We start from the raw sequence: 21,064 nt of genomic DNA, 5'->3' as shown, positions 1-21,064 counted from the left end.
TTAAACAACATCTTTAACATCCTCACAGCAGCATTGAAAAGGAGGGGTGGCTTCTTTCCTGCATGTTATTTTTGCTTGCATGGTTACTTTTGCTTTTCACATCAGTTTTCCTTTTTGTGCGTGTGCAGGTCTTTGCTGGGTCAGAGGAAAGATGTTTCTTTCCACTCCAGTCCTTATTCCCTTTGGCTTGTTTGCTGATGCATTTGTGTGCAGTGAATTCCGTGCTCTAGTGACTCTCATGGCAAATGAGTCGAGAACAGAGGGATGGCTGCAGTGGCGTTAGGTCTCTGTGTCTTAAAAAAGAGAACTCCAGGTTACCGCGTTTGCCTGGAATGTTGTCATTCCCTGCTAGATGGAGCTCCAGCACCGCCTGGCAGCGTGTGTGGGGTTGGGCTGTGCAGCACTGGAGCATGATGGGGCTGTGTTATGTGCAGGGGGTGGCGAGCAGGGCTGGTTCTTGTTCAGAGCATAGTCTGTGATCACGGAACAGCCAGTTCTACCAGAAACCTGTCTGCAGCTTGGCATTTTTATTTGGGTAAATTCCAAGCAGACTGGGTCATGTCCCACTTCTGAGTGCTGCTGCTGTGGATGGGGCTTTTGGAGCGTGGGTGTGACCGTGCTGTGTCTGTGAGCCTGTGTGAACCCACCTGGGCTAGTTCTGGGCCAGCAAGGCTGGGCATTAGCAGCTGTCTGGTCAGGAAAGCCTGCAGCTTGGTACACACTAACCTGAGGAATTGCTGAGTGCCTGCCCAGCTTTAGCAGCCTCAGGTGTGTTTCTGCTTGCTTAGTTCCTCAGCGCAGCAGGAGCTTTTTGGAACTGTTGGCATTTGTGGTGACAGGAAGATGTAGTTGCTCCCCTTCCCAGACCTGCCTCACCTTCCCTGCCTCTCCTGTTTGCTCAGAGATTGTCAGGATGATGAGGCAAGCTGTGTTCCCAAGAGTGTGGCAGGGAGGAAACTCTAAAAGTTCAAGTGCACGTGGTGGTAAAAACAGACATTTAGTTTAAGGTGTCTTCTCTGCAAAACCCAGTGAATTTACTTAAATTCCACATGATTCTGGGGAATTAAAGTCCACAGCTTTGGAGGGGATCTGTTGATGCTTTCAAGAAGCCTTCTTAGGCTTTACTGAACTTATATGAGATTACCACAGGCAGGAAAGATGTTGTATGTATTAATGACCAGGTCCTCTTGGAATGATTCTGCTAGGAGTCATACTTTAACATCTGCTGTTGGTTGGATCTAAGTTTGTTTGGTTCAGAATTACTTAGTAATTATTTCAGAAGGCTTATCCATGGAAACAAACCTGAAAATAACCTTTCCTTTCCAGACTCTTCGCTGTGTCTTCCAGAAAATCCTCAATGTCATTCTGATGGTGGAAAGTCGTGGGGGTTCCAGACACGAAGTCCTTCCCATCACATCAGCTGTGACCAGTGCCAGGAATCAGGCTGTAAAATTCATCAGGTGATGGACAGAGCTCTGGCACTGCCCTTCCTGGCTGTGGCTGCTCTTTTCTTCTCTTGCCTTCACTTTGCTGTTGAGTTGATAGAAGGATGAGACAAACTGGCACTGCCTTTGAAGTTGTTTGTGCAAATGAGGTTTAATTAAAATGTCTGTAATGGGAATTTACTCAGCTTGCTGGCAGAGGGGGAAGAAGGTGCTGTTTGACAGGAAAGTGGCAGTAAGTGGAAGGGACTCATCTTCTGTGTTTTGCTTTGTGTCAGTTTTTCAGGTCTTGTGTTTTACTACAGAGAATTGTAAAGGAAATGAAAGATTAACATGGAGCTCATTTCTCTTTAGTTCTTTGCTTTCTCCTGCTTAATGATATGTTTTGCCTAAGTTTATTATTCCCCCTGTCTGGGATCTATGTGGTTGGAAAGTGTAGTTTGTGCAGAGATTCCCAGACAACATATAAAAGTAGATTGAGAACAAAGAAGCTTTTTTTTTTTTTCTGTTGTTGTTCTACTTGTGGAAAGGTATTGGAAGAAATGTTTTTCCCTGCAAAGGCAAGTTAATGTAAATATGATTCTGTGATCATATCCTGCTGCACTAGCACTCATGATTCCAGAATGCCCACTTTTCCTGCCCTTTCAAATGCATTCCAAAAGGAATGTCCTTGTCTCGATTTTTCTGCTGTAATAAACCAGCTTTATTAAAATCTACTTCTCTTTCTGCTGTGCAGTTCTCTGGTAGATGAGCTGAAAGAAGCTGTATTTCCTGTTCTTCGAATATTACTGCAACATATCTGTATCAAGGTATGCCAAGCTTTATTGCTTCTTGAGCTGGAGAACTCATGTGGATGCATTGGAGTGCCTGTATTATCTGTAATAATTAGGAAATGTGTTTTGTAAGGAATGAAAAGATGTTACAGTGCAGTAGTGAGCGAGGGAGCTGTGATTGTTCTCCCAGCCATTGCTGAAGGTGACCATATCACCTCATTAAATAAAAAAATACTTACCTTAAGCCCTGAAATGCCTTTCTGGCTTCTAGAGCAGAGCATTGAAATGTCACACCGTGCAACTGCCCTCGTCTTTCAGGTCCCAGATAAGGCTGATTATCGCACATACGCTGCACAGGCCCTGGTGACTCTGCTGAACAAACTGCCTTGTGTGGAGTTTGCTGAATTCATCTCTTGGCTGTATAAATACTCACTTAACAGAGTAAGTGCACCTCCTTGATGTTTTGAAGATGAAAGGTTGGATGTGAGCACTGAATAGCAGTGTTAGTGCTGGCACCCAAAGGCAGGTAGAGCGGGCAGGCACTGCCTGTGCCTTTGCTTACAGTAACACAGCACCTCCTGTGCTTTTCCTTCCCGCAGACTTCCTACAGAGTGTTTGCTCTTGATGTGGCCTTAGCTTTGCTGGAGGTGCCAGAGAGGAACCCGGAGGACTCCCTGTCCCTGGATCAGCAGAAGTTTCTGAAGCACAAGTTTTTAGTGCAGGTCATGGTGTTCGGCCGCTGCTCGGACAAAGCCCCCTCGGTCCGGAGCAAAGCTCTGAGCAGCTTTGCCCACTGCCTCGACATGAAGGCTGCTGCTACCTTGCAGAGCATCCAGGACTTACTCCAGAGCTGTAAGTGTTATGGATGCATCACAAAATGAGAGAATCACAGAACAGGCAAAGTTGGAAGGGACCTGCAAGGATCGAGTCCAACTGCTGCCTGGCCCTGCACGGGACCGTCCCCAAGAGTCACATTACATAGTGAAAATAAATCTTGAACCTTCTAGGGAATAATTGCTGAGAGGTAGGAGTTGTCAGGCACTTAAAAATTGGCACGTAGTATCCTTATGTATTGTGTCATAATGAGAAGCAACAGATGAGTCTTGCTGCTCGTGAAGCCTTATATTTGGAAGGGATTTATTCTCGTGTATCACTTCTAAAGAGATTCCTCCACGAGATCCCTTTGAAGGATGTTTACAGGCAACTGAAATTGCTCGCTGGGGAGGGGAAAAAAAAAGGCAGTTCGTTCTTGCCTGACAGCTGATTAAATCTTGAGTTGCCTTTTGCTTCTGCTAAGTTGTTCTGTTCGTGACTGGCATTCCCAGCTCCCTCAGGTGTGCTAAAGGCCAGATGGCACAGCTCAGAGGTATGCACAGAGCATCCCACGGTTAGATTACTTGCCTGAAAAAAAATTGGGATGACAGAATATCTGGAATTAAAACACTTGGTTTGATTTCTTTTTCTTCTGTTTGTGTTTTTGGCAGCCTCTGTCCATACCGTGCTGGAAGCAAACACCAACACTGCGAGCGTGACAGTCAGTGCTGAAGGTACAGAGTCATTCTTTTCCAGTCAGTCTGAGGGTTTTTTTTGCATGCCACTCTCTAAATATACACATATCTGTTAAACCTAGGGCATGCAGGAGGCTCTCTGTTTAACACTGAACCTTCTTGCTGGGTGAACATATGCCTTTGTTGGTCTTAAACGTTCATCTTTTCTTTCAGCTGTGTCCAACCATCCACAGAAGACCTTACCTACTTTCAGAAGTATTGAGCTGACAGACAGCAGCAGTGCTGCTGTGCTTGATGGTATGTCAAAATTGAACCAATCTTTTCAGATAACCATCCAAAGCCTTAATTGAAATTAGCCTTTCTGAAGTGTATGTGTTGTCCATTTCTCAGAGGAAGTGGGGAGAGCTTTCTGTGGAGCTGTTAAAAGACACTTACGGGTGATGGAGGGGGTGGAAGTGCCAGCCATAAAGAAATACTCTTTCCACTCAAGTCTGAAAAATACATTTTAATCTTGAAATACTGATGTTCATTTCTACTAATGTGGTGGCAACACTTGTTGAAAAGCAGGTAATTTATTCTCCCCAAAAAGGATGGTAATTGATGTGGGATATAATACTTGGAGCTCCATAAATTTCAGGGTAATTAAATCTCTTGCTCCAGTGCACAAAGAACTAATATATTTTGCTGGATAAGGCACAGCACCTTAGAGTAGCAATGTTCTGTAGGGAGGGATTCATTTCTCTGCAGCATCAGGTATTGGCTGGAGTTGAAAGCAAAGTGTCACATTAAATGTCCTGATGCAGCATGGCAAGCTGGGTCTAATTTGTTGATAGCATGAAATCAGCATGTAAGTTGGCTTTTGTGGCCACGATGTTCCTGCTTTAAATCTCTCCCTTTCTTTTCCTCTTGCGTGCAAGAGCTTTTCTTCCCAACCTTTAGGCCTCTGCCAGTATCTCTGCTCTCAGTTCTTGCTGTTCACCTCCCTTGAACTGCTGACAATTCAATTCTCTGCCCGGTTCACATCCTGCAGTCGCGTCTTTGTTCCGCGTCTCGCGCCGCTCTTCGCATGGGATCTCCCTCCCTATCTCCAGGAGCCAGGCTCCAATCTTCTCCATTGAAAGCCTCCTTTTAAAAACAGCCCACTGATAAATTTCATTAATCTGCTCTCTCAGATAGAAAAGTCCTCCAGGCCACTCAAGGTATTGTGTATTCCCTGCCTAGCTGCGGGCTCCTCGTGCCAGAGGATGCCTGGTTTTGTATCTGATACCCAGCTGAGCATGCACTTGGCACTTGGCAAAACAAATTAAGAAAAGGTTTGAATGAAAAAAAGACTGTCTGGAGCTCAAGAGGATACTGAAATTCAGGCAGTCAAGGTGCATTAGCAAAGCTGTCTGGCACACGCCTGTGCTTGGCTTATGCCTGTGCTAATTTTGCACTTCTCTGAAGACCAAACAGCTCTCATGGTTTAAAAGAGAAATAAATCTTGGCTGAGGGTAGTCAGAACGTGCTAAACGCTCAAGGGCAGAGATGAGAAGGGTGGGGATAAACTGCAAGGTGAGGTGTGCACTGCAGAATTCCCTCTGCCCAAAGGAAACAGTCTCCCCGGAGACAAGGAAGTCTCCCCGGAGAGTTCTCAGCCATTTAGAACTTGAGGGGTATTTTGTTGGTTTTTCTATTTTTTTGTGGGTTTTTTTCTCTCTTTTTCCAAGTCACTGTGAGTAAAATCAATGTCAAAGTGTGATTATTTTAGCAGATTTGGTCTCCCTCACGAGACTTGCCATGAAAAGGTTCTGTGCCCTTTGTGTCCAGCTGCTCTCAGGCAGGAGGGGGATGGAACTGCAGTTAACTGCCCATTAAGAAAGCCCAGATCAAAGTCCCTTTGCTTCCTTTGATAAAAATTTATTTTTAAACTAGTTTTGATCAGTTCCCTGTGACTAATCCTATTTCTTAATAGCAACAGTGTGGATGTCCATATGAATCTCTTTAACAGATCTCCAAATTTGGCATATATTTGGGAAATCTGACTTAATGCTGGGAGAAACCTAGCAAACAGCAATAAATAGAAACCTCGAAAGCACTGCTAAAATGTTTTAAGTCATTATGGCCAGTCAAATAGTCCAATGATTCAAAAGGGTGGAAATAATTAATTGTGGCTCTGTGCATTCAGTTGTGTGCCATTTAATAAGCCATTCACCTTGATGATGTGTTTTTTTTCTGACGACACGCGGAAATAAATATGTGGAAAGTAAAATTTGAGCCCTGACCTGACATTCAAGGAAGAGAGGTGTGTTCTGGTTTCCTTGTAGACTCTGACGTGGTTCATTGCAGCTGCCATTCTGCAGCCTCAAGGAATTCATAAGCAGAGTCATTTCCCCTCTATAAAACACAGCAGTTCATGTATGAGTTCCTGGAACTGTGTGGAGCTCTGAGGCAAAACTCACAGAAGGTTGTGGGTGTTCTCGGCTCTGTATAAACCTATTTTGGCTCTGTTGTGTTGTTTCCATTTGTCTGTGCTCTGCCCTCCACCTGCCCTTCCCACAGGTAGCAGAGTTACCTGTGCCACAGGCTTTTGTTAGAGCTGTGCATGATTCATCTGATGAGCTTTCAGCCCATGAAGGTAACCCAACATCTTTTATGTAGGCAAATAAAGAGGTCAGAAATTACAGACTGATAGTGAATCAAGTAATTTGGTTTATCATTTTCTTTTGTGGTGTATTAGGACATGTTTTGAAATGAAAGCCTTTGGAAAATTTGGGTTGTTTTTTACTTCTGGTTTATCTGTTGTTCTGGGTTATTCAGGGTTTTTTTTTAAATAGTGCTTTGTTCAGTCTTTTCCTCTGGCCCTCTGAAACTTTTGGGCAGACATCTGTGGCTGCCCCATCCCTGGAAGTGTCCAAGGCCAGGTTGGATTAAGTTTGGAGCAACCTGGTCTAGTGGGAGGTGTCCCTGCCCACGGCAGGGGGTGGAACTGGATGAGCTTTAGGGTCCTTCCAATCCAAACCATTCTGGGATTCTATAATTCTAAATGATGGTGTTGGCTAATTTCTTTTCATCCTGGTTTTGGATAGGAAAAGAAGTCATGGCAATGCTGAGAGTGAGAGCTGGAGATGAGAAAACCAATGTGAGGAAATCTGCTCTCCAGGTATGGGGGGGCTTTTTGCATCCTTCCCTATTCTCAGCGATTACCCAAAATGTCACGTATATAAATAATCAGGCCACAGTTTTGTAGCAAACTCTGTCAATTTGCCCACTTGTAGCTTCCTGCTCTCCCTGCAGAGTTCCTCCAGGCCTTAAAGATCTTGTTTACTAGTTCCTGATAAGTAAATAATGCAGGCATAATGATGGAAATTTTTCTGGTGCTCTCTCTGACAGTCTGTTATTCCGTCATTTGCAAAGAGAGGCTCTTGTCAAATGTCAATAGGCTTTTCAATTAAGGCACTTCCTCATAAACTGAAGCATATTAGCTGCTTAGTTTGTTTTGACCTTGTTAGCAAAGGGATTAGGTTATATCCAGCCTCTGTGTGTTGCTTTGCTTGTTGCTCAATTTTTTAATGAAGTCATAGCTTTTAAAGAGATGCCTCAATGGAAATTTCCTTGTTTTAAAAAATAGGTATCTGCTGCTGCCTGCCTTCCTCTGCTAGTCCTCTTCACTCCAGCTCTTCCCCCTCAGTTCACACACTGATTTGAGCTTCCCAGTCGAGGCTTTACAGTTCTTGTTTTGATGCTTTCTGATTAAAAATAAAAATAACTCCCCTCTTCCTTATTGCCAGGTAAAAGCCGTGGCTGGTACAAGAGCCGTGTTATTTTCAGGGTAAAATTGTGACATCCACCTTTATCCGAGCGCTGTTACAAAACAGGAACGAGGGAAATGATGTTTTCCTGTTTCATTCTCACATCTGGTCGTGCCCAGTGCTCATGAATTGTTAATGTGCCGTTTCACTCTCGGCGAGATGAATCCCTTAGTTAAACCTGGCAGGGGGTAGATTGTGTTTTTTGATTTGCCACTTCTGGCGCCCGTGGCCTGTATTCCCAACAGAGTTTCTGCTGCCTGGTTTGACTTGCAGGTTTTGGTGAGCATCCTGAAGCACAGGGTGATCCCCTGCTCCGCAGAGGATCTGTCCACCCTCCAGGAGCGGTGCCGGGACCCCGCGGTGTCCGTGCGGAAACAGGCCCTGCAGTCCATCACAGAGCTCCTCCTGGTGAGGGAAAAACGGGAATTCTGGTGCACACCGAGCGGGGCAAACCGTGGGTTAAAAGGAGGAGGATCCACACCGATCAGTTATTCATTCAGTGAATTGCATTTCATGACTCTGTTCTAATTTTCTTCATTCCCTTTTGACTCGGAAGTCGTGACTCATCCTGATACCTCCTTGTGATTTATGGAGAATGCTTCCAACTGTTGGGAGCACTGATTCTTCTGGCTGTTGATTTATGTGTCATGAAGAAAATGTTTATGTTGCTGGCCTTCTCAAGTTACAAAAAAAAAAAAACCCTGAATCACTTTCAGATGTAATGTGTAGATGATAGCACTGCTATATTTTTCTTTCTTTTCTATTTATTCACAAAGGGTCTGTAACTCAGGCTCAGAGCACAGGGTTTATATTAAGCAAAGCTCTTTTTTTTTTTTTTAGTGTTAAATCATCTGCTGTAGAGCCTTATTGCAATGCTGTTATAATTCTTTATAGAGTTAAAAACAAAGTATTGCAGTACTTTTAGCAGAAGCACCAGGTATTTATCATAGATATGATCAAATGTCTTGTGATGTTGAGGAGACACAAGTTCATCTGTCCCACCTGCTGTCACATTGCAGTGCTGGGGTTCATTAAAATTCAAAGTTAGTAGCAGGAACTGAAGGCCTTTGCTGGTCTAACCCATGCATATAGGATCCTCTAATGCTTTAAAAATGTTTCTAATACGTGTGTTTCTCTCAGTCTCAGCCCAGCAATGTTCTAGTGCAGAAGGCCTGGTTAAATGGAGTGGTGCCTGTTGTGATGGATGCAGAAAGCTCTGTCCAAGAAAAGGCCTTGGAGTGCCTTGATCAGCTCTTGTTGCAACCTATAAAATCTTACCATAAATCCAGCAGTGATGATGGGAAGCAGGGGCTGGCGTGGGATCTGCTCACCCTGTTGTCTTCAGAAAGCCAGGAGCTGAAGTAAGAGCGTTTTTCCTTCACTGTGGGCTCTGATGGCTTTTCTGAAATACCCTTTTGTATGGGATGCTTTTATTGCCTTTACTATATTAACATTCAGGAACAAAATCCAGACTTGTTTAACTTTTAATCCTGCTAGAACACACAACTTTTCCTTTACAGAAAGAAATTGCCTCTTGGCTGGAGGGCTAAGATAAGAATATGAGTTTGTGCTCTCCTTCCCTGTGGGGCCACAGATTATTAGGTATCACAGTTGACACACTGTTAAAATGCACATGCTGTCTGTTGTGCAAGGACAAGAAACTCAATTTCCTGGGGATTTCTTTTTAAGCTATTTAAATTCCCTGCTTGAAACAAGGGGTGGAAGCTCATGTCACTGCTAGGGATGGAAACTATGGTGTTGAGGTGCTTGTGGTGCTCTGCCAGCTCCTGGGACAGAGGAGCTGTTGAGCATGGACAGGCTGGCAGGTGGTGAGGAGGGTTCAGTTTTCCTTTGTGTCAAGTATTTTTCACTTGCTGCTCTTGTTACCTGTGCTCTCTCCCTGGACTTGAGTGTTGGTTACAGCCTATTCTGCATGCATTGATATGCACATGAATATTCAGCTCCAATGGAGGTGTTCCTCTGACAGAAGTGAGAGAGGATATATAAAGCAAGAACATCACCTTGTATTAATTCTTATGTACAATATGTTACTTGTCTTATGACAAATCGAATTATTCTGCCTTTTGCAGAATGCTGTGGGAAGAAGCAGGAGAAAGGGGATGACACACAGTATGACAAGGACACAACAATGATTAAAGACAGCTGTATGTTTATTAGTCAACAGGGCATAATAGCTCAGAAATAGAAAATGAGATACTGGTGGTGCTGCTGTGCCAATCTGGGGGACTGTCAGTGTTCTAATTTGGGCTATTTTGTAACAGAGTTTGTAGATTCATGGCACCTTCTTCTTCCTGACCTTAGAGTGCCTTCCAGCTTCATAAATCTCACAGCTCTTCCAACGCGAAGCAAATAATTAGGGCTAAACAAAAAAATTAGCAGGGTATGATGGCTCAACATGGCTTTTCTGTCCCATTATCCCTGGAAGTGTTCAAGGCCAGGTTGGATGGAGCTCTGAGCAAGCAGTGGAAGGTGTCCCTGCCCACGGCAGGGGGTTGGAATGAGATGATCTTCAAGGTCCCTTCCAACCCAGGCCATTCTGTTCTGGGTATTAAATAACAACTGCTGGAAAGTCTGTGTTACAAATGGCTGAAATTATATTTTCTTGGTGTGTCGTGGTACCACTTGGACCTTCTGTCTTCCTCCCCCAGGGCACTACATCCATGCAAGGATGCCAGGGCTGGAGTGGGTCAGGGTTTTGAACTGGAAGACTAAAAATACATAGTGAATGTGTAGATTTTGAGTGTGAATAATGAGAATGCCAAGTGACAGCAGCTTTGTTTTATTGCCCCTGGACAGGGATGTTGGATTTTAGTGGATTTTACCAACTGTCTTGTTCATTCCTCCTCTAATTTACTTGTCTTCCTTCTCTGCAGCCGTTACTTGAACAAAGCTTTCCACATATGGTCCAAGCAGAACAAGTTCACCTCCACTTTCATCAGTAACGTCCTGTCCCACGTGGAAACAGAACATGCCATGGCAGCTTGGATGCTGCTTGCTAAGGTGGCAAGTTCTTCACCCAAGCTGGATTATTCCAAGATCATTGAGGCCTGGGACAGTGTCAGCAGGTTTGTGTGTGTACTTTAAACTCTATTCTGCAGTAAAGAGGTGAGAGTGAGGAGGAGGAGCAAAGCAAGGGAGCACTTTGTGTCCTTCCACAGAGAGATTGCTGTTTAGCTGCTTGGATCACAGTCCTTCCTTCAGGCACTGGGTTCTGCAGCTGGGAGGCAAAGAGTGGCCTCCAGATTCGTGCAGTAACCAAGTCTTTCCTCGGGCTGTTTGAGCTTTCATTGGGTTTGACAGCTCTGCCTTAATAATGCATATCCCAGATGAAAGGACTCTTCAGCTGTGATTTGTTCCTCAGCTGTTGCTCATGTTGGTTTGGCTGCTCCCCTGTTTTCCAGGCAGCGGAACACGAGCGCTGGCACCGTCGGACACATCCTGCGTGTCATCGGGCACGTGGCACAGCACCTCCCAAACAGCAGCTGCCAGAGGCTGATGGGTGAGTGGCTCTGAGGGGCTGCAGAGGGGAAGGGAGGCTTCGTGCCTCCCCTCCCAGCAGTTGTTTCTCCTCTGTGTAAGCACTCGATGAGCTTAGGAAACGCTCATTTTACGTGCGGTCTCGTTTCCAGACAACATCAAGTGCTGGCTGAAGGAGCCTCAGTGCCCCTTGGAGGTGATCAGCCCTGCTGTGGAGACCCTGCAGAAGCTCTGCCATGCATGTGCAGATGTGCCAGAGGAGGCTCAGGTGTGACTTAAAATATGCCTTTTAAAATAGCTTGTTCCCCACTTGGAGGCAGCTCTGTTTCCAGTTTGTGGGTTGATTAGTTCTAAAAATGAGGATCTGACTTCATCATCTCAAGCCTATTCTGCTCAGCTCTGACTTGCTTTGCCGCAGTTGTGCTGGAGAACATCCTGTAGCTAAGGATGGACTTGTAAGAAATCTTTCTTCCAAAGTATCTCCCCACACACCTCTAAATATCTTGCATTTGCCTTCTGTCCGAGTTTACAGAACTCCTAAAGGAGACCTGTTGCTGTGCTTTTATTATAGCAGCTATTTCTCAGTCTTGGTCCAGTCTGAAGCCATGGATTTATACCCTAATCTCTGACTATTCTATAGCAGAGCTGCTGGACATACACATATTTTCTAGATCTCTTTCATGGGACTAAACAGGGAGTTAATAACTTGCACATAACTTTTTTTCTGCCCCATTTGTTTTATGCCTTAGCTTTGCTCTGCTCCCACAGTGGGATGTTAGACCGTATTTTGCTGGTAAAACAGAGATCTCAGCCTGAGCACAGTTGCAAAGAAGCTAAAACTGATGCAGGTCTCTGTCCCTAATGATTTCTCTTTGTGTGTGTTTTATATTTCTCTATGTAGTGGGTTGACCTTGGCTGGACACCACCCAGCCTCTCTATCACTCCCCTTCCCCGCTAGAAAAGGGGAGAGGCAATAAGATGGAAAACAAGTCATGGGTTGAGATAAGGCACTTTACTAAAGCAAAAATCAAAGCCTGAGCGCCCAAAAGCAAAGCAAAAAATGACAGGGTTTATTCTCTACTTCCCATGAGCAGCAATGTCCTGCCACGTCCTGGGGAGCAGGGCTTCAGCAATGTGTGATGGTTTCTTAGCAGTGCCCCCCCCTTCCTGCTCCTTTCCTCAGCTTTTGTATCTGAGCTGACTTCACATGGTCTGGAATATCCCTTTGGTTAGTTTGGGTCAGCTGGACTGGTTGTGTCCCTCCCCAGGATCTTGCCCTCGACTGGGGCAGGAGTGTTCCAGCACTGATGCTGTGCTCAGCAGCAGCCAAAAAACTGGGGTGTCATCAACACCCTTCTGGCTCCCAGTGCAAAGCACAGGACTGTGAGGGCTGCTCTGGGGAAATGAGCTCCAGCTCAGCCAGACCCAGTGCACCCTCCTTTGAGATGTCCTGTGTTTTGAACCATCAATAAGAGGCACTTGTTTAATGGCTCAGATAAATGGCAATACAAATGTCAGTGGAGGACAAAAGGCTGAAATCCTAAGATTAATTCTACATTGAGAGGGATGTAACCAATTAACTTGTGATGAGCTTTAGTGAGTCTTCCTGCTTTCATAAGTAGGAGTCCAAACCAGAGCTGGATCTTCAGTGAGGTTGTTACTTCAACAGAATCATGGATCCAGGTCGTTACCACAGATGCAGTCATCACCAATATTATCATAAATGTCCCCATCATTCTGAATGAAATTGCTTCTCAGAACGTAGCCATATTTTCCTTCTTCATTCCTGCACAGGACCTTGGTGCTGGGTCCTGCACTTGGGCCACAACAACCCCCTGCAGCCCCACGGGCTGGGCACAGAGTGGCTGGACAGGGCCAGGCAGGAAGGGAGCTGGGGGTACTGAGTGACAGCAGCTGAACATGAGCCAGAGTGTGCCCAGGTGGGCAAGAAGGCCAGTGGATCCTGACCTGGATCAGGAGGAGTGTGGCAGCAGAAGCAGGGCAGTGATTCTGCCCCTGTACTTGGCACTGGTGAGGCCACCCCTGGAGTGCTGTGTCCAGCTCTGGGCCCCTCAATTTAGGATGGTTCTTGAGGGGCTGGAGCAGGTCCAGAGAAGAGCAACAAGGCTGGGGAAGGGACTGGAGCACAAGTGCTGTGAGGAGAGGCTGAGGGAGCTGGGGGGGCTCAGCCTGGAGAAGAGGAGGCTCAGGGGAGACCTCCTCACTCTCTGCAACTCCCTGACAGGAGGGGGGAGCCGGGGGGGGTTGGTCTCTTTTCCCAGGCAACCATCAGCAAGACAAGAGGGCTGGGTCTGCAGCTGTGCCAGGGGAGGTTTAGGTTGGTGATTAGAAAGAATTTCTTTCCAGAGAGGGTGCTCAGCCATTGGAATGGGCTGCCCACGGGAATGGTGGAGTCACCATCCCTGGAGGTGTTTAAGACAAGACTGTACGTGTCACTCAGTGCCATGATCTGGGTGACAAGGTGATATTAGGTCAAAGCTTGGACTTGATCTCAGAGGTCCTTTCCAACCTGGCTGATTCTGTGATATGTATTTGGTTTCTCAGGTTACCGCTTTTAGATGGTGGGAAAACAGAAATGATGCGTTATATTCATCCCAGTCTAGCAGACAATCAGCTTTTTCCATTTCCCTTCCATCCCTTGGAAGTGAAACATCATGTTTTCACTGTCATGGAACTGCACTTTCCAAGCAACATCTAAAAATTCACACAGACACCTCGAATGTGTTGGGTGTACATGAAACAGTCGCCTAAATCCTTTTTGTTTAAGTCTCTGTGATTTCTATGATGAAGTAAACTTAGACCTGTGGATCATTAAAAGCCAAATTTTCCAAGGTGTTTTGACACTTGCACACATCCCTTGATGTGCAGGAAGAATTTTAAAGTTCTGAGGCACTGTCAGATTGACTTTAATGGGATCTAGATTATTAAAAGCATATAAGGACTTTGATATTAGGGATTCATGTGTGGACAGATGTTACTGCTGCCTTTTGTTTAATTAATTAAGTGCTGAATTAATTTTGTTTAATTACGGAACAGGAGCTGCTCAACCAGGTGTGTGGAGATTTAGTATCCACCTGTGAGAGCTATATTTCGAATATAGTCCTCAAAGAGGATGGAGCAGAGCAGCTGCAAGAAGGTCTCTTGGTAAGTTTGGTTCCTCTTCACAGATTGTTCAAAGGATGTGGGTGTACTTGGAATTGGTCTTCCTGAAAGTTCATGCCAATAACTTGGGATAATGGGAATGTGCCTGCTTTGTGTGTAATGAAATCTTATATTTGTGAGCCTGGGAGCATACAACAGCTTTACATGTCAGCAGTTACTTTAAGGATGTGATACCCCATGTATTTTTAATAAAATTATATGTTTTTTCTTTGCTTTTCCACTCCAGCTTCTTAGATGAGCTGTTTGGGAAACAAGTCTGTAAAAGGAATGCTTTGAGGAGTATTTCAGTATTATTAGAAGTGTGGGGGGTTAGAGCATATTAAACACACCCACCCAGAATTTCTGTTTCAAAGCCTCACCTTCTGTTCAACCACTGCCTTCTTGAAAGGACTGAGGGAATTTGAAGTTGTTTTTGGAGAAGCACAGACTCCTGCTGACTTAATTTGCAGCTCAGCCATTGCCTTTTGACTTCAGTGGTGCTTTATCTCTGCAGGTGAGACACCTCTTCCTCCTGGGGGAGGCTGCCCAGCTGTGCCCAGCCAGAGTGGGCAAACGCATCTTCCTTCTGGTTCAGTCCATTCTGGCTTCTGTCAACGAGGACCAGTGTGAGGCACTCCCCTTGCTGCCCTCAGCTTTATATTTACAGGCACTCTACCGTGTTTTCATTCCTGACCTGTTCCCTTGCAGTGTCTAATTCTCTGGACAGTGAGGAAATCCCGGGTTCTCAGCCGCTGTCGCAGTTCAGAGGCTCGGCCATGCCCCCCCTGGTCAGGGCTCACGCCTTCATCACTCTGGGTAAGTGCCACCCTGCACTAGGAATGTGCCTCCTTCTGCCTCAGCCTTTCTGGTGAAGTTCTGCCCAAAATCCTGGAGAAGAGGAGGCTCAGGAGGGACCTTCTCACTCTCCAACTCCCTGAAAGGAGTTGGGAGCCAGGTGGTGGTCGGGCTCTGCTCCCAGGTGACATGAGAGGAAGTGGCTTCAAGTTGTGCCAGGGGATGTTCAGGTTGGACATCAGGAAGAATTTCTTCACAGAAATGGTTGTTAAACACTGGAAGGGGCTGCCCAGGGAGGTGTTGGAGTCCCCATCCCTGGAGGTGTCCAGGGAACGACTGGACATGGCACTCAGTGCTCTGGGCTGGGGGACAAGGTGGTCACAGGTTGGACTGGATGATCCCAGGGGTCTTTTGCTGAATAATTCCGTGTCAGTTGTGACAGATAACCACAGTGCTCTGTTTGCATTACCTCAGCTCGCAGCTTTTAGCAATGCAAATATCCATGGTAACAAGTTGGGCAAGCCATAAAAACCCTGCCAGCTCTGTGACTGCTTCTCCAGGTGGTTAATGCATTAATAGTGATCAATAATTAGCAGTGTCCTTCAGCGCTGTGCTGTCCTTGTGCTTGGAGTTGGCTGCTGCCTGGCTGAAGGATCATCTTGCATGTAAGATGCTCAACAGAGGATGGAGAAAACTTGGTGCTTTTGATGTAGTTTAGAGCAGAATGACTGTACATAGTTACTTGTTCTCCCCAGCACGAGTGAAGAGAAGCCTAGTCAATCTGTATCCCCAGGATTATGAGGAAGTGCAAGTTCTGGTTTTTAATACCACTGTGGTTAGGAACAAGTCTCTTCTGTTGGAGATAGATAGCATTATTCTTTCCTTAACTGCTTTGGAAAGTTTAATACCTTTGTACAGAGCTTAGAAACAGGGAGAAGTGATGTTAGAACGCAGGCTATTTTATTTTAAGTTGGTTCAATGATGCTCTCAGAGGTGGGTGTCTCCCTGCTATGCCTATGACAGCTGGGGCTGTTCTTTTTAGCTGCTTTGAATAATACCCTGTACACAGAAATAGTTTGCTGTGAAGGAGGGAATTTGGCATAGAGACCCACTCCATAGGTCTAAGGGGAGTTGGGAAGAACTTGAAGTACCATCTCTTTGAGAGATCGTGCAGATTGCTCATCAAGTTTCAGCATGAGTTTCTTGTTTATTCCCCTGTTTACTTCCTGATTCCTTTCTTGGCTCGTGTTGGACTTGAAGGAGGCAGTAAGCCGGGCTGGGGTGGTTGGGAAGGAGAATATATTCACAGTCTTGTCGTGTTTCACAGGTAAGTTGTGTTTACAGCATGAGGATCTGGCAAAGAAGTGCATTGCAGCTCTGGCTCGGGAGCTGGAGGTGTCCCAGGACGTGGCTGTCCGGAATAACGTTGTCATTGTGATGTGTGACCTGTGCATCCGTTACACATCCATGGTGGACAGATACATCCCCAACATTTCCTTGTGCCTGAAGGACCCAAATCCCTTCATCCGTAAGCAGACCCTGATCCTGCTCACCAACCTCCTGCAGGTAAGGAGGGGGTCTGAGCTGTGCTGAATCCTGGCAGCCTGTCCAGTGGCTGTATTGCTCATGCCTTCATGAATCCACACTTAATTAAGAATACTTTAAACTATATATTTTGTTACTTTTTTTTTTTTTTGCTAGGCAGAAATCATATCAGTGACACTTAAAGTTGGATAATGAGATTATTTTTAGTCAGTGGTTACCTCTTTTCTCACCGTGGTTTCTTTGAACTCACTTCAGCTTCACTGCTCTATGAATGACTACAACAAGCACAACAGCACCTTTTTTCTCCTGCTGTCTCTGCTTATTGTTCTGGAGATGTGAATGTTGAGAGGCTCGGGATGTTCACCCTCCCAATGTTCACATGGGGTCACTCAAGGCAGGTTTGGAGTGCGTGTCACTCTGAAAACAGTGTCTGCCTTTGGGTGGGAGAACAGATTTTTCATTTTTCTACTTTTTGCAGTGGTTAACCTGATGCTGCTGCAGCATTTATGCTGCTTAAGACATCCTCCCAAACACCATTGTTTTGGGGTTTATTTTGTGTACCTCTGGATGAGGTTTCACAGCTGCTTCCTTTGCCTGATGGACATTGTATGCTCTATCAGGTGCTGTCCTGACTGCAGTCCGAAGGTTCACGTGAAGTTTTCCTGATTGATAGTTTGTTTTCTGCTGATTTCTGGCAGGAGGAGTTTGTGAAGTGGAAGGACTGTCTCTTCTTCCGTTTCGTCAGCGTCCTGGTGGATCCAAACCCAGACCTCGCCAGGTAAAACCCTCACCTGGGAAATAATGGAGGAGAAGGGCAGAGATGTGCTCAAAACCAGTCTCAGCCTTGCTTGCTCCACGTGTGAAGAAAAATGCCAGTGAGAGAGAGCAGATTATCCCATTAATCTCCTCACTTCCTCAGTCGTTCAGGCTTTAGGATCTGCAGTGGTAGGGAAGGAGGGGTGAACCTCTGTCCAGGTCATTTGAAGGTCCCAAAGTAGCAGGCTGTGTGTCCTTGGCTGTCCTCAAAACATGCTCTATTTAGACTCCAGAAAAAAAGGGACTATTTGAAACAAGCCTTTCTGAAATCTTTCTTGTGGTTTTCTGACAAGCTCTGTCTCGAGTGCTGAGTTTCTTTCAGGACTAGAATTAAATATTTTCTTTATTTTCTTATATGATACACCCTGCCTTTTCAGCCTTCTGCCACGTTTTGGAACACTTTGACGTGTCAGAGGAATTGTGCACCCTGGCTTTGAGTGAATGTTCATGAAGTTTCTGTAGGTTTCAAAGTCTCCAGCTGCCCTGTTACCTGAGAAATGAGTGAGGCACATTTCTCCAAGGATGGGAGATGGTGCAGGGATGAGGGATGCAGGATGCAGAGGAGGCCTGGACACCTTGCTGCTTGTTTCTGCCAGGAACAATCAGTCTGAAGATGGATTTTTCCAGGACCATCAGCCTACTGTCACTTACTAGTGCACAGTCATATTTTCTTTTCTCTTCAGTGAGTTTTTAATATCTAAAAATGTCTTTCCAGTAGATGGTGACATTGCAGCATCATGTTCCTACAGGAACATGGTGCTGCTTCTTGGGGAGCCTTTTCCTTTGCAGCTGCATTCAGTGACTGCATCCAGACAAAACCACATTCTTCAGGTTTGGGGTTGACTTCCAGCTCTTGCAGCACCTTTGGTGATTAACTTGTTGCTAATTGCTGTGTCTCAGCCACAGTGGAACTTAAATTATTTAAAAAATTGAAGTGCTGTGCCTGAATTTAAATTCAAATTAATTTCTGACTCTGTTTACTTTAATGGCCATAAAAATAAGTAGGATTGTGGATGCTGGAAATGTCTGTTTCTGGATGAAAAAAGACTGAAAGTCAGTGAACTTGATATCCTTGTTCCAGCCCAGGTGGAGCTGGGCAACAATTAAATGTGGTATTGAGGGAGACTTGGCAGAGGAAAACCATCCCCCTGCCTTGAGAGCCCCGTGCTGTGTTTCACTGGTGGCTTTTAGAAACTACCCCGACGATAAGATCTTTCTTTTCCTCCTTTCCAGGTTTGCAGAGTTCTGTCTGGTGCATCTCTTACTGAAGAGGAACCCAGTGATGTTCTCCCAACACTTCATTGAGTGCATCTTCCACTTCAACAGCTATGAGAAACACGGGAAGTACAACAGGTTCCCCCAGGATGCACGGTCAGTTGAGCACATTCCTGTCTAATTTTTGCTGAATTATGGGCTGTCTGGCCATGCAGCTCTCAGTGGCAGCAAAGCATTTGTGTCACTTCATAATTACATGTGCAAAAGGCTGAAAGCAGCTGGGGGAAACTGTTAAATTGTGTCCTGCCTTCCCCTGTGACACTTCTGGGAGGAATTCTGCATGTAATTTGTGGGACTGTGTGGTGTCCTAACAGGTTTATGGGTCTTAGAAGTGTCATGCAAATATTCCTCGCTGATTTAAAGCCTTATTATTCCTGTGAGTTGGCATAATGTGACTTGGGCCCTTGTAAAATGTCTTGCTCTGCCACAGGGCGAAGAATCTCTTCTCTCTGAAGGGGAAAGATAACAGAGAAAAAAGGATGCGAATCTACACGTTCCTGCTGGAGCATTTCACAGATGAGCAGAGGTTCAGCATTACAACCAAGATCAGCCACAGCATCCTAGGTAAGGCATGTCTTTAAAAAATCAGACAAACAAAGAACTGGTGTCTGTTGAAAAAAAAACAAACCCTCAGGCTCGTAATCCAGGTGTGTTATCCTCCTGTCTTCCTCCTCACTGCTGTTTCTGGGAAAATACTTCTTATTTCACTCCTTATTTCTTCCCTGGGTGTTCCAGCTTGCTTTGTGGATGAGGTCCTTCCACTAGACATGGAAGCCAGCGAGCTGCTCTCAGATACATTTGCAGTCCTCAGCTGCAAGGAAATCAAGCTCTCAACTATGAGATCAAAGCCCGAGGAAGACCTTGACCCTGATGAAGATGAGATGGCAGTGGCCAATGCTGTCGTACAGGTGGCACAGAAAAAGCTCATCTCGCAGGTAAAGGGCTCCTGGTCTGGTGTGGCAGGAGGGATGGGCACCTGTGGGAGCTCCAAAGCATCGAGGGAAAACTTGTGAAGGATGCTTGTCCTCGAGCTGGAGTGGTGAGAAATGCATCTCCCCAGAAGCCAGTGAAGCTGTGCTAAGCTAAATTGGCTCCCCAGCTCTCTTGTTGGTAAAGCATTTGAGTGTAACAACGTTTTTTGGTGCACCTTTTGGGCAATTTGCCTTCAGTGTGAGAATTGAGTGACTTAGTGATGTATCTGAAAAGACTCCACTTAGGTTAAAAGCCTCTGTGCATGAGTAAGAGCAGCCTTAATTACAGTAATTCCCTTGCTCTGGAGGGATAACTCCTCTCACTTAGGCCATTCATCTAACCAGAGTGGCTTCTCCTTTATTGCATCTTGTAACTGTTCATGCCTTGTTGAAAAAAAAAAAAAGGTTCAAAAGAAGAATTTCATAGAAAACATCATCCCAGTAATCACATCACTGAAGTCTTTGATGGAGCAGAAGAGGATCCCAGCTCTTAAGGACCTGATGAACTACCTACGGGTAAGGGGAGTTGTTTTCCTGCTGGCTTGGGGGTTTTAATCCTCTCTTGAGTTAATGTGTTGGATGTGCAACCAGTGGCAGAACGAACAGCCTTCTTAGAGGGGAATTTAGCAGGCAGATGATGTTGTGCCACTGCCACTGTGTTAAATAATGTAGGAGGTGGAGGGATTTTAGCTAAGGATCTTGGTGTGTTACGTGTGAGCCTCCTCTGTGGAACGTGGGTAGAAAGCCCGAACGCTGGAAAAGCTTTTTCATGTTCTGAAGCACAAATTGGAGTTGAAAACTCTTAGTCTGTTAAAAACACCTCTGCTCCACCAACTGGTATTTCCTTTTTGCGCTTAAGCAGCTGTGATCTGAATGGGGATGTGAATCAGGAGGGATTTCTGAAAGGGCTTAAACATTCCTCGTTTGCTCCAGGAAATGATGCAAGATTACCGAAACGAAATCAAGGAGTTCTTTGCTGTGGACAAGCAGCTGGCAGCCGAGCTGGAGTATGATATGAAGAAATATGAGGAGCAGCTGGCCAGGGAGAAGGAGTCAGACCACGAGCAGGTCCCGGCAGCGCAGGCAGAGGTTGTTGGTGCCGTTAACTCTGTACGTGTATGGTCTCCTCTGCTAAAATTAGTGTGCTCATAACACCCAAACTCGGTCTGTGGGCCCTCTTCCATCACTTATGAGAGCATTCCATAGCCATTCTGCTGTATCTCTTCACATTTCCTGGCAGAAGCTTTGGTTTCAGAGTCACTGATACGCTCAAAGATCAACAAACAACACTTGTTAGGCAAAGAGGAGCAGCAAATGATTAATGTAGAAAGAATTCAGTTTAAAGGGAGAACTTAAGTCTAATTTGGCACTGGCTGTGCTTAATTACTTTCTGTTCCCACAGTGATAGGCTGACCAAAGAGTTCACTTTGACTTTAGGTGTCTACAGAGTGGAAATTCATACCTGTCCTCATCATGCAGGTCCTCTTT

At 45.5% G+C, this 21,064-nt stretch overlaps 1 protein-coding gene across 1 annotated transcript in view; it reads left to right on the top strand.

Moving 5' to 3' along the window:
* The window catches only part of NCAPD3 (non-SMC condensin II complex subunit D3), a 30,580-nt gene that overhangs the window by 3,774 nt on the left and 5,742 nt on the right, over positions 1–21,064 (top strand). Inside the window, exons 8-29 of the mRNA XM_039379987.1 lie at positions 1,327–1,460; positions 2,179–2,251; positions 2,534–2,656; positions 2,815–3,067; positions 3,700–3,762; positions 3,937–4,020; positions 6,792–6,865; positions 7,788–7,922; positions 8,655–8,875; positions 10,409–10,600; positions 10,937–11,034; positions 11,165–11,280; positions 14,070–14,177; positions 14,689–14,800; positions 14,883–14,990; positions 16,297–16,535; positions 17,213–17,292; positions 18,564–18,701; positions 19,036–19,169; positions 19,341–19,540; positions 19,982–20,092; positions 20,510–20,686. Of these exons, the coding sequence (XP_039235921.1) occupies positions 1,327–1,460; positions 2,179–2,251; positions 2,534–2,656; positions 2,815–3,067; positions 3,700–3,762; positions 3,937–4,020; positions 6,792–6,865; positions 7,788–7,922; positions 8,655–8,875; positions 10,409–10,600; positions 10,937–11,034; positions 11,165–11,280; positions 14,070–14,177; positions 14,689–14,800; positions 14,883–14,990; positions 16,297–16,535; positions 17,213–17,292; positions 18,564–18,701; positions 19,036–19,169; positions 19,341–19,540; positions 19,982–20,092; positions 20,510–20,686 (2,973 nt within the window). The remainder of the gene's footprint in view (positions 1–1,326; positions 1,461–2,178; positions 2,252–2,533; positions 2,657–2,814; positions 3,068–3,699; positions 3,763–3,936; positions 4,021–6,791; positions 6,866–7,787; positions 7,923–8,654; positions 8,876–10,408; positions 10,601–10,936; positions 11,035–11,164; positions 11,281–14,069; positions 14,178–14,688; positions 14,801–14,882; positions 14,991–16,296; positions 16,536–17,212; positions 17,293–18,563; positions 18,702–19,035; positions 19,170–19,340; positions 19,541–19,981; positions 20,093–20,509; positions 20,687–21,064) is intronic.

This window comes from Pipra filicauda, unplaced genomic scaffold (assembly GCF_003945595.2).
Source record: "Pipra filicauda isolate LSUMZ 115617 unplaced genomic scaffold, ASM394559v2 scaffold182_size1470994_pilon, whole genome shotgun sequence".
Classification (NCBI taxonomy): domain Eukaryota; kingdom Metazoa; phylum Chordata; class Aves; order Passeriformes; family Pipridae; genus Pipra; species Pipra filicauda.
This window is presented reverse-complemented; position numbering and strand designations above follow the sequence as displayed.